The sequence below is a fragment of the Corythoichthys intestinalis genome, chromosome 1 (assembly GCF_030265065.1).
Source record: "Corythoichthys intestinalis isolate RoL2023-P3 chromosome 1, ASM3026506v1, whole genome shotgun sequence".
In the NCBI taxonomy this organism is placed as follows: domain Eukaryota; kingdom Metazoa; phylum Chordata; class Actinopteri; order Syngnathiformes; family Syngnathidae; genus Corythoichthys; species Corythoichthys intestinalis.
Window position 1 is genome coordinate 16898358 of NC_080395.1, and position 13666 is coordinate 16912023.

General features: G+C 39.2%; 1 protein-coding gene across 1 annotated transcript in view; it reads right to left on the reverse strand.

Moving 5' to 3' along the window:
- Positions 1-13666, reverse strand: part of LOC130917008 (AT-rich interactive domain-containing protein 3B-like) — a 249901-nt gene that overhangs the window by 114362 nt on the left and 121873 nt on the right. The window contains exons 3-4 of the mRNA XM_057838044.1: positions 13191-13265; positions 9691-9763 (exon numbers count right to left, since the gene is read on the reverse strand). Of these exons, the coding sequence (XP_057694027.1) occupies positions 9691-9763; positions 13191-13265 (148 nt within the window). The remainder of the gene's footprint in view (positions 1-9690; positions 9764-13190; positions 13266-13666) is intronic.

Sequence of the window (13666 nt, forward strand, 5' to 3'; positions counted from 1 at the left end):
TTTCTGGGCTGGATTTTTTTTTTTTACAACTGAATATTTTGCGTTTGAATGTGAATTTTTTTGCGGCTGAATTTTTTGCAACCAAAATATTTTGTGTTTTGGAACTGAGTATTTTGCATATGAATCTGAATTTTTTTCGGCTGAATCATAATATTTCACTGCTGACGTCGTTTCTCAGCCAAATCTGAATTTTTCACAGTTTTTTGCAGCTGAGTTAGGATTTTTCAAGGCAGGATGTTTTGTTTTGTTTTTGTTTTTTTTGCGGACAAACTTTGATATAAACAAGAATTATTAGATATGACAGTCGTATCAGAGTTTTATTGGGCCAAAGAATTGCTACGTTGATATAGGTATGCTTTTTAAATAACACATCAGAAGGTTTGTTAAATTACTTGGCAAATGCCCAAGTTACAACTTTCAGGCGATAATGAACTAAAGAACAGATTGAGGGGTCTTCCATTCCAATGGGGAAAAAAAGTGTAATAATCTCACCACGGAATCTTTGAAGTAGAAACCAGAAGAGGGGTCATGTGGCGTAATGACAGAGTCCTCGCGCTTCTTCTGGTTTATACTGACAAGTGTAAAAAACACCAAAAGGACAATCTCCCCCCTCTTAAAATCCTCAGCCACCACACAATTTGTTTCCCTGTTATTAAGACGCCACAACAGAGGTCAGCCTGGTGCCTTTTGTGTTAGAGGAGTTTAAATGATACGCTATGGCTGCATTAAAGTCACTTATCCAGCGCTAGTCGCTCTCATCCCACCCTGGCTGTTTATTGTTGCCCTTCCCCTGCTAATAATTACAAGCATTATCACAGTCAATACACTCAGGGAGGGGAAAAAACTCCCATATTCTTTTTCCCTTTGTCCATTATAGATGAGCACTCAGTTTGGGCAGTGCTGATGTCTGCCACTGACCCTTGCTCTCCTTTTCTCCACTGCTAAGGAACTTGAGCCACTGTAGCTACTGTAATTACACATCCTCGCCTTGATTAGACAATGTAAAATTCATTTTGATAATCACAGTTACACCGGAAAGTTCGGCGTATACGGCGCAAGACCGCTCAGTTACATCTGTACCTGTTTTTCACAGGACTCTTTTCCGATCACTAGTCATATCACTGCCTATACATCCACCGTGGGTCATAGGTACTAATTTAGCGTATTTTTCCGACTATAAAGCGCAGTGTTTTTTTTTTTTCCCCCCATAATTTGGCCAGGATGTTTCTTTCTAGACTTTGAATCGTGCAGACAAAAACATCTTGGGTATTAATCGACTAATACTAGACAAAAACTGCTCGAGTATTCATCGACGAAAACTAGACTAAGACGAACCCGTTTTGAAATGACTATAATATGACTAAGACGAATAAGTACAGTGGGGCAAATAAGTATTTAGTCAACCACCAATTGTGCAAGTTCTCCTACTTGAAAAGATTAGAGAGGCCTGTAATTGTCAACATGGGTAAACCTCAACCATGAGAGACAGAATGTGAAAGAAAAAAAAAAACATTGTTTGATTTTTAAAGAATTTATTCCCAAATTAGAGTGGAAAATAAGTATTTGGTCACCTACAAACAAGCAAGATTTCTAGCTGTCAAAGAGGTTAACTTCTCATGAGGACTAACGAGGCTCCACTCGTTACCTGTATTAATGGCACCTGTTTTAACTCAATATCGATATAAAAGACACCTGTCCACAACCTCAGTCAGTCACACTCCAAACTCCACTATGGCCAAGACCAAAGAGCTGTCGAAGGACACCAGAGACAAAATTGTAGACCTGCACCAGGCTGAGAAGACTGAATCTGCAATAGGTAAAACGCTTGGTGTAAAGAAATCAACTGTGGGAGCAATTATTAGAAAATGGAAGACATACAAGACCGTTGATAATCTCCATCGATCTGGGGCTCCATGCAAGATCTCACCCCGTGGCGTCAAAATGATAACAAGAACAGTGAGCAAAAATCCCAGAACCACACGGGGGGACCTAGTGAATGACCTACAGAGCGCTGGGACCACAGTAACAAAGGCTACTATTAGTAACACAATGCGCTGCCAGGGACTCAAATCCTGCACTGCCAGACGTGTCCCTCTGCTGAAGAAATTACATGTCCAGGCCTGTCTGCGGTTTGCTATAGAGCATTTGGATGATCCAGAAGAGGACTGTTATGTGAATGAATGTGTTATGGTCAGATGAAACCAAAATAGAACTTTTTGGTAGAAACACAGGTTCTCGTGTTTGGAAGAGAAAGAATACTGAAATCCATCCAAAGAACACCATACCCACTGTGAAGCATGGGGGTGGAAACATCATGCTTTGGGACTGTTTTTCTGCAAAGGGACCAGGACGACTGATCTGTGTAAAGGAAAGAATAAATGGGGACATGTATCGAGAGATCTTGAGTGAAAATCTTCTTCCATCACCAAGGGCATTGAAGACGAGACGTGGCTGGATCTTTCAGCATGACAATGATCCCAAACACACAGCCAGGGCAACAAAGGAGCGGCTTCGTAAGAAGCATTTCAAGGTCCTGGAGTGAACTAGCCAGTCTCCAGATCTCAACCCCATAGAAAATCTGTGGAGGGAGTTGAAAGTCCGTGTTTCCCAACGACAGCCCCAAAACAGAGATCTGCATGGAAGAATGGGCCAAAATACCAACAACAGTGTGTGAAAATCTTGTGAAGAGTTACAGAAAATGTTTGGCCTCTGTTATTGCCAACAAAGGGTACATAACAAAGTATAGATATGAAAATTTGGTATTGACCAAATACTTAATTTCCACCATGATTTGCAAATAAATTCTTTAAAAATCAAACATGTGATTTTCTGTTTTTTTTTTCCCACATTCTGTCTCTCAAGGTTGAGGTTTACCCATGTTCACAATTACAGGCCTCTCTAATATTTTCAAGTGGGACAACTTGCACAATTAGTGGTTGACTAAATACTGTATTTTTGTCCAAAACCACAAACGAAATGCTAACATGCCAATATTAGCATGTTAGCATACAAAACGGCTGCAGGCAATATAAACTCTTATAATGTAAAATCGTTATTGATCCAGCTTTGCCAATTCCAACGACAAAAAAAGTATGCTAGCACATCAACTGTTTACATGTTAACGTTTTAGCTAATGTGGCAAATTATTCCATTATTGTATCGGTGTGAATAACAGGAGCTGGCAGAGCGTGTCCAGCCAGTTATCTGCTGTCAGGCTGCATTATATTCAAGGTCATAGATCATCGTGTGTAAAGGGGTCAGCAGACAACAACTCCCGCCGTCTGCCGCTGGACAGAGACGCTAACAGGGCCCTGACAGATTCCATCCCTCCCTCTCAGCTTAATTCATCAACCCCCAAACGAGGACTTGAAAAGACGAGACGAGACCGGCGGGCTCGCTGACATACGAGTGCAAACACCCAAGAAGTTAAATTTGAAAAAAAGAATGCCACGCTGTAAATCATCAACGCCCGACCGAACGAAACACTAGATAGTAAATTGGCTGTAATGGTACAGCATTAGCTTTACCGCATGTCGCATTAAAACGAGACTGCAAACCCTGAAACTGTGTTTCTTGCAGAAGCAGATAATTACTACGGTAACCTCAGAAGTGTTTTCCCAATGTAGTACATGGGTGTGGAAACTACACGGACCAGCTAAGATGGCAGTAAGCTTACAATACGGCCATAGTTGAGTGTGAGATTCACTCATTAGGTTTAAAGCTTAACAATATAAGAGGGATTTTCCGAACTTCTAAGACATTTTTATCCTGGTTTGGGACCAGTAGCGGTTGGGTGTTTGTGCACTGACCGGGAATAAAACATAAGCAGTCTGCCTGAAAGGCAGCAGCATGTTCCAACAGATTCAAACTCCTTAAGCTTAAGTATGTTGTGTGTATCAAGTAGCGCTGCAACGAATAATTGATTAACTCGAGTAATTCGATTAGAACAAAAACCTTCGAATCAAATTTTGATGCTTCGCGTATTTGTTGAATTAAAGTGGCGTTGTAATGGTTTGTTGTGAAAGTGTTTGCATTTAGTTTAATTGATTTTAGGTGGATACATTGCCGTCTAGCGGCACTAGTGAATATGACATAACTCATTTCACATTGCTGAATCCAGCTGCTTCCTGTTAAGACCAACATAAGGCGGAAAACAACTCAGGTGACTTCAAGTTCCACTCTGAGACCCCCAATTTGGCCAAATTTCAAAATTGTCCTATATGCATGTGTGATACATCATTGGAAAGCTTGAAATCTCAATTTTCTGGGGGAAGAAAAGGTTTGAACAGGAGGTTTTTTTTTTTTTAAATGTGTTTTAAACAGCAAAACTATCTGGATGCGAGAGCACACGAGAGCAGAATTGCAGACGCCATGACTTTAACGAGATATTATCGTGTACTTGCCTTGTTTCGATCCAAAAACTCCATGTAGCATGTATCACTGAGTGTCAAAACACAGCTGTGAATGCCCACAGTTGGATTTTTGGAGGATTTTATGGGTGAAACATGGCAATATAACAAGGGTCGCAATGTAGAAATCGCAGACATCAAGGAGTGGTCGAGATTTTCTTTTTCATAAATTTACCCCTTTAAACGTTTTTTTTTTTTTGTTGGATCGATTATTTATCATCTAACATATTGGACAAAATGCGACAGTAACAAAAAAATACAATTAAGCGATAGTTATGAGGTAGATATCCGTGACTTTTTTTACAGACGCCATTTTTTTCATTGTGACGTCATTTGTTTAAAAGTTTAAAATATGAGAGTGAATAATTTTTTAAAGTTTTTTTTCTTTTTTTAAACAAAATATTAGACATCAATTAATGATTCTAAGCTAAAAATGACATTTTGAATAATAAATATAATTACCTTAGTATTATGGCTGGGTTAAAACAAAAGCGGTTGCGCGACGTCTGTAAACGGGGGTTTGCAGGGGCTTAATGTGCCATGAATCTGCTATGGTAGCATATAGACATAATTTTCTATCAAACACAACAATTGTTCTGGCTTAAAATACAGCAGTTTCTTTTAAAGAGGAGTGCATGAGCAGAAACTGCTTTTTCAGTCTTGTCTGTTTTCCACCAGATGCTAAGTTTTTGTTTGAGCTAATGTTTTTTTTTTAAATACAATCGTAATTTAGTTTATATGTATATTTAGCCATTTTTTGTGGGAATATGTGTTTGAATCATTTGTTAAGAGCATTGTAGTTAAAAAAAATAAATAATTATAGCATTTTAGCTAGGGGGTTTTGCTATGTGAAGCAATTGTTCTTTTGATGTACTTGTTGTACTCCTCATTTATTAATTTTTTAAAAACTGCTTGAGGCTATGCTCATGTATTTTAATTCATTTTTAAATGCATTTATTTCTCTTGTGAAATGAAAGTGCATGTTATGGCATTTTAACTAGCGGACTTTCGCAATGTAAGTTAGCCAATTGTTCTTTTGTTGTTCTTGTACTTAATGTACTGCTCATTTATTTATTTATTTATTTTTATTCCATTTGAGGCTCAGCTTAGGTATTTTAATTTATTATGTTCCTTATCCGATTACTCGATTATTCAAACTTGTTCATAGATTAATCGACTGCTAAAATAATCGATAGCTACAACCCTAGTCTCAAGTATTGCTTTGACACAGTAAATATTTTGCACTTAAGGAAGGTAATTAGCAGTGCTGTTTTCGTCAACAATGATGAGAACGAAAATATTTCGTCAGCGAACAAGAACACTTAAGGGTGTGTTTTAAGCGAGGCTGCGTTCCATCTTACTTGTTTGGAAAACATGGTAAGATTTATTTTCTTATCTTGGCAAGAGAGTAGATGCAATGTTGCTTTGCCTTTAAAGGTCTGTGCTGAGTGATCATCACACACTAAATGTACAGTGCCTTGCAAAAGTATTCGGCCCCCTTGAACCTTGCAACCTTTCGCCACATTTCAGGCTTCAAACATAAAGATATAAAATTTTAATTTTTTGTCAAGAATCAACAACAAGTGGGACACAATCGTGAAGTGGAACAACATTTATTGGATAATTTAAACTTTTTTAACAAATAAAAAACTGAAAAGCGGGGCGTGCAATATTATTCGGCCCCCTTGCGTTAATACTTTGTAGCGCCACCTTTTGCTCCAATTACAGCTGCAAGTCACTTGGGGTGTGTTTCTATCAGTTTTGCACATCGAGAGACTGACATTCTTGCCCATTCTTCCTTGCAAAACAGCTCGAGCTCAGTGAGGTTGGATGGAGAGTGTTTGTGAACAGCAGTCTTCAGCTCTTTCCACAGATTCTCGATTGGATTCAGGTCTGGACTTTGACTTGGCCATTCTAACACCTGGATACGTTTATTTTTTAACCATTCCATTGTAGATTTGGTTTTATGTTTTGGATCATTGTCCTGTTGGAAGATAAATCTCCGTCCCAGTCTCAGGTCTTGTGCAGATACCAACAGGTTTTCTTCCAGAATGTTCCTGTATTTGGCTGCATCCATCTTCCCGTCAATTTTAACCATCTTCCCTGTTCCTGCTGAAGAAAAGCAGGCCCAAACCATGATGCTGCCACCACCATGTTTGACAGTGGGGATGGTGTGTTCAGGGTGATGAGCTGTGTTGCTTTTACGCCAAACATATCGTTTTGCACTGTGGCCAAAAAGTTCAATTTTGGTTTCATCTGACCAGAGCACATTCTTCCACATGTTTGGTGTGTCTCCCAGGTGGCTTGTGGCAAACTTTAAACGAGACTTTTTATGGATATCTTTGAGAAATGGCTTTCTTCTTGCCACTCTTCCATAAAGGCCAGATTTGTGCAGTGTACGACTGATTGTTGTCCTATGGACAGACTCTTCCACCTCAGCTGTAGATCTCTGCAGTTCATCCAGAGTGATCATGGGCCTCTTGGCTGCATCTCTGATCAGTTTTCTCCTTGTTTGAGAAGAAAGTTTGGAAGGACGGCCGGGTCTTGGTAGATTTGCAGTGGTCTGATGCTCCTTCCATTTCAATATGATGGCTTGCACAGTGCTCCTTGAGATGTTTAAAGCTTGGGAAATCTTTTTGTATCCAAATCCGGCTTTAAACTTCTCCACAGTATTTCGGACCTGCCTGGTGTGTTCCTTGGTTTTCATAATGCTCTCTGCACTTTAAACAGAACCCTGAGACTATCACAGAGCAGGTGCATTTATACGGAGACTTGATTACACACAGGTGGATTCTATTTATCATCATCGGTCATTTAGGACAACATTGGATCATTCAGAGATCCTCACTGAACTTCTGGAGTGAGTTTGCTGCACTGAAAGTAAAGGGGCCGAATAATATTGCACGCCCCACTTTTCAGTTTTTTATTTGTTAAAAAACTTTAAATTATCCAATAAATGTTGTTCCACTTCACGATTGTGTCCCACTTGTTGTTGATTCTTGACAAAAAAATTAAATTTCATATCTTTATGTTTGAAGCCTGAAATGTGGCGAAAGGTTGCAAGATTCAAGGGGGCCGAATACTTTTGCAAGGCACTGTATCTCTTAGTGTTAGCATAGCATTTGCGTTAGCATCAGCATCACCTTTAGGTGAGAAACTTCTTAAACGCTCTGACTTTTTTCGAAAGATTATTTTTATAATCGATTAATCGGCCAATTAATTAAACGATTAATCAACTACTCGGATAAATGTTACTGTTTTCAATTACCTTCACAGTTTAACTTGAGGTATGTTGTAAGTAACAATAGAGACAAAATCCAATTTCAAAGCACACTCTCTTGTACGACAATTTACAGATTGAATGGAAGTTTATGTTGATACTCTGTTATATGAATGGGTTTTAATGTGTGGTTTCTTGATAAAAAGACATTTACTATCAACTTCACTATCAAGCGCTAATATGCTACTCCAAAACACAATACAAACAGACGCATAGAACACTGATTTGCATCATCGCTAACTAGCTTAGCCCTCAGTGATAAGGAGTAAGGTCTCATCAACAAAGAACACAAATAATGCAAATGGCTTCATTTATTCACCTCTGACGGAGGCACACTGGATCTAACAACACAAAAGAATCTAACTTTCATCATTTCGTAGTATTATTGATTCAGGTCATATGTGGGCTTCTTACCCTAAACGCATAAATGCAAGTGTTACAAGTTTTTGTTCGTTTGCTTACAGGTGGAAAACGCTGCTAGGCAAGGGAAGACACATTGATTCGCCTCACAACAACACTTATTGTACGCTGATGGACATATATCTGTCAGGAATACGCGGGCAGACAGGTTGTATGTGGACCCAAATGCAGGGAAACAAAAGCAGCAAAGTAGGTGGTGGTGAACTCAAAAAACGTTTTAATAATAACTAACAAAATCACAAAGTGCAAACAAAAGGACTAGGGATCAAAAAGGCAATGTTCAAACCAAAACTTACTTAAACAGAGGGACTGGTACACGAGGGCGTTGACAAAACTTGAAATTGACATTCGCATAGACATAGACATTGACAATGACGCAACAAGGACTGAAAAGAAACTGGGAGCTTATATACACACGCAGACAAAGGGTAACGAGACAATGAGGAACAGATGGGTGACACAGGTGGACGCAGATTGGAGGATACACAAGGAGCGGTACACCAGGTGAAATCAATGGCAATTACAAAGACACACTAGGAGGGAACCAACACAAAACCTAACAAGATCAAGCCTATGTGCATTCTATTTTGATGATGGAAGGTTCCACCTTCGTTAATATTTTTCTACTATTTTTTTCCTAAATTGTGATTTATTGACCTGTTTTGCACATGCACCAATTGTTTCAAATAAAACAAGAAATTGAATCATGTTGCGAAAAAGTGTCATTACAATCAATATCTGCAAAGAGATGATGACATACTATTTGTGTTTATATGTACATGTGTGATGAGTTTATTATACCATAACTGTAATCCAACCAGATGAAAAATACCTTGTAGTATTTCCTTGTAACAACAAAATCCCTGTCAGCCCTTCTGCATTCTGCAACTGTAATATTTGTAATTTTGGTCACTCAGGTGGCAGGCGTATCAGTTTACCCCTCATGTTAACACAGGCTGCACATATTGTTAGAATTTTGTCCAAGAACGACAAACAAAGTGATAAGAACAAACGCACAGTACAGAAAGTCTCAGAGCCTCATCTACGTCGTGCTGGATCCATTTTTGGAGATTCCGGGGGTTCCTCTGGTTCGATTTAGCAGTTTTAACTGTGTCTACACACTGCTTACTTCAACCGCACTTCATGTTGTTCTGTCTAAAGTCGGTAGCAGAAAATGTCAAAGATGGTGCCGCCCATGTTTCACTTAGGAAACTTGTCAATAAAAGATTTGCAAATATCTCAAAAACGATTACAGCACAAACCAGCACAAACTTAGCACAAACGATTGACATTTTGACAAATTAGCTTCTGATGGGGGGCCGACTTCACTTTAGTGATCCTGAACGAATGGGGAAAAAGATGCATCGAGTGCAATTCACAATTCGCTCATCATCTTTACTATTGTTTTTGTCCTTTGACAATTCCACAGCACCCATAATCGTAGTTGAATTGAAGCTTAAAGTGTCTTAAATGTAGAAGAGCATATCAAGCTCCTACCAAATGATATGACTGTATATTGAAAAACACCATTTTTAAAAGTAATATACAAGTAATATACAAATGTAATCAAATGCACAGTACCTCTTTTCTGCATGAAGGTAAAGAGATCATCCAAGAACTCCTTCCGTTTTGGATCATTGTCCAACTCGTACAACTGAAAAAGAAAAGCCGTTACTAGTAGTAGTTAATCAATATAGCACATAATAGGGAAATTTTTTGTTTGGATTGCTCCGTTTCCGGAACAAATGGTGTTAATTCTTAAGAGTGTGCCTTTTAACAGAAAAGGTGATGCCACAGCAGTCTTAACTTCCTCTGAAAGTGCCTGTAAAGTGCCGGAAAATATGTCTTGTAAATTTCACACCCCGCAGAAAAGAGTCTTGTGAACAAGCCTGTTAAATTTGAATGGATTCGAAAATAATGTTTTTTTGTTGTTGTTGTTGTTTTTTTTAAAAAGAGAAATTAATATGTATAAAATAAAGCTGAAAAATACAGATTGCCTGTCTTTGTGGGCGTGTCAGTTGAAGCAGACCGAGTTGTCAATTAAGTACTTGCGTCAAACTCTTTCCAACCAAATATCGCAAATACCTGAGAAAATGAATTTTTGAGGGGGTGAGGCGCAATTTAAAGGCATAGATTGATGGGACAAGTTATTATGAATGAGGAAGTTACAAATGTGTCGCATAGCCACTATAGGAATGAGAGTGCAATCCTATAGTGGGGAGGGCTGACTCATTCCAGGCCTCTGGTGATGATATCGCGCTCACTTTTAGCCCTGCCCAAAAAAATCCGGTCAGCTGAGGAGGTTAAAAAAGAATTTACTTCTGCAACTAAACTATTCAGCACTTATTTTTTTACGCGTTTTGAGCACTTATCTTCAAACATATGGTATGTCCTGAAGAATGAACGACACGAAAATGTCTTTACTTTAAAGTGCATATGACACAAGAAAGCATGTTTATTTCATATTACACGCGGTATTTAATGCTGCTGAATGAAATGGACCGCTTGGGTGTGTGTGGAAGCGATCGCAATATTTACCGTAATTTCTGGACTATAAGCGCACCTGACTATAAGCCGGCACCCACCAAATTTGACATGAAAACGGCATTAGTTCATAGATAAGCCGCACTGGACTATAAGCCGCAGTTGTCCTCATTGTATTGTGGGATATTTACACCAAAAGATATTAACTGGTAACACTTCATTTGACAATGGCATCATAAGACTGTCATGAGACCAAATGAACCACCATTAAGCTTCGAACCAATTGGGTGCAGAGGCTTATTGTTTCTAAAAGCTTTATTTGGCCATCACTGCTCCCTTGGGGGAAGACAGTCAACCTCTGCTGCCACCTGCTTTCAACACTGTTGTCATCCAACATTCCTCCTAGCATGCATTGCGGTGCTACAGTTGTAAATAACAATCATGTTCTGTGCTAATTATTTCGTCAGTTACTGTTCCAGTCATTTCATTAATTGCTAGTTATGGTATTTGGTAACATTTTCTTGGATAGTGGTGCCATAATACTGTCATATGACAGTCATAATCATTACATGACAATGTCATAAGCATAAAGAATGCTTATAATAGAGGTCGGTTAGTGTCATCCAGCAAATTATCTCACTTTTTAATGGCCGTAAAAGATCTGAGCTGGACATAAATGGAGTTAGTTAAATAATATGCCACATGACACATATTGACATCTGTCATAAGCATTCAGTATGCCCATGATAGTGTCATGTCATAATTATGATGTTCTTATGACAGTCTTATGATGCCGCTGTCAAATAAAGTGTTACCTATTAACCCAAATAAATCAACAAATAAGCCGCACTGGACTATAAACCGCAGGATTCAAAATGAGGGAAAAAAGTAGCGGCTTATAGTCCGAAAATTAGGGTATACAACTTTTGAATCCCGCGTCATGAAAATGAGTGACTTCCAGCCAGATTCTAGGGTTGAGGAAGAAGGCGGACGTGACATCAGAGAATGAGATCATCTTCATTATACAGCCATACTATTGTACGGAGAAGGACTGCCCATTCAGGTGATTTTGCAGATTAATTTGTTTATTTTTCGTCTCACGCCAACCCAGTGTGCTGCAGGCTTTTGTTGCTACACCGTGGGTGAGCTTTTTTGGATTTCAAAAAGGTAGATCCTGTTCACCGCGTAGAATGGGCAAAACAAGTCCGACAATCAAGGGACCATTTGACGGATGAGGAAGTGAGTAAGCTACGTGTTTTATATGATGTCAGATACAGGGATCATGGCACACGTTTTAATAAGGAGATGGCTTGCAGTTTGTGGGTGACAATGCTTGTCGTCGGCCAGTGAAACAGGGGTCGCTTGCATTCATCGGCTGGCGACGGTGGCGTGTGACAAGCCGCCCGATGTCAGCCGGTTTGTCCGCCGAGAATGAGCCATTTTTGGCGTTCATTCCCCTGCTGCGTCCTCGGCGACGAACACTCCTGCAGCTTGCCGGGGCCGCAGCAGGGGAATAACGAGCTGTAATATTCCGCTGAAAGTTGCTCGCCGCCTGAGGCTGGCCGATCGGTAAAGGCAATTACTCCCGCCGCCATGTGTGACATTGGTCAGGGTAGTTTTGTGTGATTTTTTTGGCGTTCGAATGGCGAGGAAGAGACATGGAAGAGCCGCTCGGTTCAGGTTAGCATGTAGAAATAAAACTTCACTTCTAAGTCCAGTTCCTAACTCCTCCTTGGCCGTTGTGGAATAGCACGTTGGTGCTCAACCATGCAAATGCTTCCATGTTGCTGATGACACTTTTGTTTAGGAATAATTCAGGTTAGCATGTAGCCTAGCGCTCACTCCTCCTGTTTTCCATCGTCTCTGAGTCCGGCAGGGAAATGACAAGCGCCAAAGAAACTCCGGTGGAATAAAATACCGTTCGGGAGGTTTAAGAAGTCAGCAGTTTTGACCATTATGCAGTTAATTTAGCCCTGTCATACTCAATAAATCATTTTTAATATTTCATTTTCCATTTAGCACAAGACTGTTATTTGTTGTGACCATACAATTTATATAGCAATCGGGGAAAAAATACACAGATGCAAAGAATATACTGTAAAAATATTGGAGTAGAAAAATAAAAACAATGATGACATTTTGCAGTCTACTCTTGTCATCAGCCTTGTGTTTGTTGCCTCTGTTGCCTTTTTCTCATTCTGAATCTTCCTCCTCTTCAAAATACGACTCAAACAAATATGGCTGTATGTCACACACTTCCTCTGGATCGGCAACATTGTTAGAAAAATACACTTGAACCAGATTCGCTGAAAAACGTTTCCTCCTCCATTGAGCTCAATGCTAAATCCGCTGAAATCGCTTATTGTCTGTTGTCATCACCAAGATGGAGGCACCAGAGCACTATAATGATAGGAGGAGCGAAACGGCAGATTTAAAGACGCATTTTTCGTCATCTGCGCTTTGCCAAATTGTTCGATATAGTTGAATTGTCTCTAAATATGCTTTTAATTCCAATAATAATGCTATTTAAGACTGAGGTAAATGTTTTATTATTTGTTTGATGACTTTTTTTTTAGGGAAGAAAAAAAAAATCACACCTTGGCAAAGTCTCTGGAGGCTTCTCCTCTTCCTCTGTTACTGTCCGCCTCATCCGCCCAACTTGCGCTTCCATTCTACAAGGAAAAGAAAGAAAATACAGATGAGCAATGTACAAAAATATCAGTCTAACCTGTGGTATCGGAATAGTGGTTTAAGTTCCAGTTTTGTTTTTTTTGCAGCCTTTTGAATTTTCGTTTTAGTCTTTTGGACAAAAATACGTATTAGTCTTCGTCATATTTTGGTCACTTCAAAATGGGTTCGTCTTGGTCTAGTTTTCGTCAAGGAAATCTTATACAAATTTTGTTTCGTTTTAGTCTGCGTTCATTCAAAATGGTTTTGTCTGTAAAATTCAAGAGTTTTAGTCGAAAATTAAATAAATAATGTCAAAATTTCAGAACTTCGGGTTAGGGTTAACAGCATATCAGTGCAAATGTAAAACAATGCAAATTGACTGCACAATAATCAACAACTCACC